This window comes from Corylus avellana, chromosome ca4, assembly GCF_901000735.1.
Source record: "Corylus avellana chromosome ca4, CavTom2PMs-1.0".
Lineage (NCBI taxonomy): Eukaryota > Viridiplantae > Streptophyta > Magnoliopsida > Fagales > Betulaceae > Corylus > Corylus avellana.
In genome coordinates, this window is record NC_081544.1 from 35,090,567 (window position 1) to 35,093,633 (window position 3,067).

Consider the following 3,067-nt stretch of genomic DNA (forward strand, 5'->3'; position numbering starts at 1 on the left):
TTTTAATTATTTTTTTAAAGATTTAATTTTTAAAATTAAATTAATAAAAAAATAATATTTTAATCAGATAAAACAGTGAGTTTTGAGTAGACTAACGGAAGTTAACAAAAATTGACGGTAGGAAGTTTTCTAGTAGTTTCGAGTGACCCAGTGACTAAATTTCCAAAAAAAAATACCCAGAGAGTTTTTAATAAAAGCGCGTTTACCTAAAGATTTTATATATGATTTCCTTTGAAAAATTTCATAATAAAAAGATATTAATTTTAAGAATCACATTTAAATAAAAGTATTCCCAACAGTTTTAGAGATTAATAAGTAAATACGGATCAAATATATTTTTGTAAGAAACTTATTTTTAAAGCCAATAATTGTTACCTTTTGTGTACCACTCCAAGTGCCGCCCGAATAAACAAGAGTAAGGAATTAAAGCCCTTGTGATTAAAATCTAAGTACAACAAACAAAATACTCTAGTTTAGTGCAAACCAAAATCCTATTTTACTTTAGGGAAAATTACATTTTACCTCCTAAAGTTTGGGATGATTTGCAATTCGACCTCAAAAGTTTCAATTTTGGCAATCCACCCCCAAAGTTCCAAAATTTTGCAATTCGACCAATATTATCTCAAAATTCCCATATTGCCCATACTTTTTATTTGTTATTTTTATCTAAAAAAAAAATAAAAAAATTTGGGGGTGCAAAAATGGCTAGATGGCCAAAGGGGTGGCTACGGCCACCCTGAATTTTTTTTTTTTTTGAAACTTTAGAGGTCGAATTGCAAATCGTCTCAAACTTTGAGAGGTAAAATATAATTTTCCCTTTACTTTATATATATATATATGATGTCAAGCCCTAATGCCCTATTACCTTAGGGTAGAGGGATATCTTGATTTGATTACGGGGCTCGATTTAGTTGTCTTGAATTTTTATTTATTTTACCAAGAATTGGTGGATGATTCCAATAACGGGTAAGAATTTTTGTTAAAAAGCAACAAACCACCTAAAATAAACACAAGTATCCCAACAATTTCATGAAACCAAAAAGAAAGTTGGCATTGAGAGGTTGCAAAATTAAAAAGCAACAAACCACCTAAAATAATTACAAGTATCCTAACAGTTTCAGGAAACCAAAAAAATTGGCATTGAGAGATTGCAAAATTGAAAAGCAAACAGACCACAAAAAATAAACACAAGTATTACCAACAGATTGAGGACGCCAAAAAGTTAGCATTGAGAGAAGTTTGCAAAGTTAAAAAGCAACAAACTGCCTTCTCTGTACTATATCCCTCCCCTTCTCCTATATCTGTTGATAGAGCTCACCTTCAACCTGCATAATTCCCATAATCAACGTTCTGTTTACAAACTTTAAATTTCAAAAAATGTATTATAAATAAATGAAAACAACAATCAAGGAGCATAAACTACCTGACAAACAAAATTTGCTTGTTCATACTCAAGTGGCCCCAAATGCATATACTCTGCAGTTAGACCAATTTTGTCTTTTGGCCGAAGAATACATTTAGTATTGATATGACACTCAATTGTAGATTTCAAATAGAAAAAATTAACTCGCATTAAATCTTAAGAGTTGCAGTACTTACTTTGCAAGTGTCATTACTAAGACTTTACTAAATGTAAACTGAGAAAAAGCTTTCATGGGTGTCACCATTAATTCTGACGCCTCCCTCAAGTCTTATGTCGACTTGAGCGGAGTTGGAGTTATTGTCAGAGACACAAATTTCATGCCAATTGGGTACAATTGCATTAAAGAGCAAGGCATGGAAGGAAGATTAACCAAAACTTGTATTGTCTGATTAATTTTTGTTAATCAAATGACACAAATGCATGATTTTTTTTTTTCTCCTGCATGTATTATTCTATTATCGAGACGGTTATTTGTCAGTTATGCTTACTATGGATAGCCTTAATCATGAAATTGCTGAGCAGCAATGGAAGAGAATGGTAGATGCCTTCTTTAAGGCAAGGGAAATTATGAAATAAAATTTCAGTCTTTCTTTAAGACAGGCAAAGGCATGTCTCTCATATCCTACTTCGCAAATCAATTAGGCCCATAACATCATACGCCACCGTTTCTTGGCCCATCCTCAATCTCGCACCAATTGAGTCATATTTCTTGCCATGAGGAGGGGTGAGAAGTAACTTGATCTGCCTTCCAGCCTAGAAAATTTATTTTGTGAGATTTTTATTTTTAAAATTTATTTTTTAGATTTTAATAAAAAAAATATTCTTTTAAAGCGATTTTACAAAATTGCTGATATGGCACCAACTGCACGTTTGGAAATTGAACAGGAAAGAAACGGATTCCCATTTTGCAAATATTCAGTAAAAAAAAAAAAAAAACAAGAAGAAATTAAAATAACAAAATGTTGCCATGTGCTTTCCGAATATTCAATTAGGCCCATAACATCATACGCCACCGTTTCTTGGCCCATCCTCAATCTCGCACCAATTGAGTCATATTTCTTGCCATGAGGAGGGGTGTGAAGTAACTTGATCTGCGTTCCAGTCTAGAAAATTTATTTTGTGAGATTTTTATTTTTAAAATTTATTTTTTAGATTTTAATAATAAAATATTCTTTTAAAGCGATTTTACAAAATTGCTGATATGGCACCAACTGCACGTTTAGAAATTGAACAGGAAAGAAACGGATTCCAATTTTGCAAATATTCAAGTAGCTAAAAAAAAAAAAAAAAAGAAATTAAAATAACAAAATGTTGCCATGTGCTTCCCGAATGTTCTGGAAGATCATTTGTAGAATTCTTATATAATACGTGCATCATAATTGCATGCATGTTGAACAAAAAGATCTCCGAGTATATTCATTTTGAAAATAATGGTACAAAGAGAAAATATACGCTTTTGACTTTGAAGTTTGGATGGATAGAAAAGACACACAAATCCTAAGAGACCTACTGCCTGGCTAATTGAATTTACCTTTTTATTATTAATATATAACTAAAATTATTAGAAGCTGTAGGAGTCAATTAATAATCTTAAAAAGTCTTTTGGCTTGTTTTAGGAATGGGGTTAATGCAAAATTCAGTGAA

At 31.4% G+C, this 3,067-nt stretch overlaps 1 protein-coding gene across 1 annotated transcript in view; it reads right to left on the reverse strand.

Annotated features, from left to right (window-relative positions):
- Positions 1–1,295: 1,295 nt before the first annotated feature.
- LOC132178477 (5'-3' exoribonuclease 4-like) overlaps positions 1,296–3,067 on the reverse strand; it is a 6,678-nt gene continuing 4,906 nt past the window's right edge. Inside the window, exon 10 of the mRNA XM_059590906.1 lies at positions 1,296–1,325. Within this exon, the coding sequence (XP_059446889.1) occupies positions 1,296–1,325 (30 nt within the window). The remainder of the gene's footprint in view (positions 1,326–3,067) is intronic.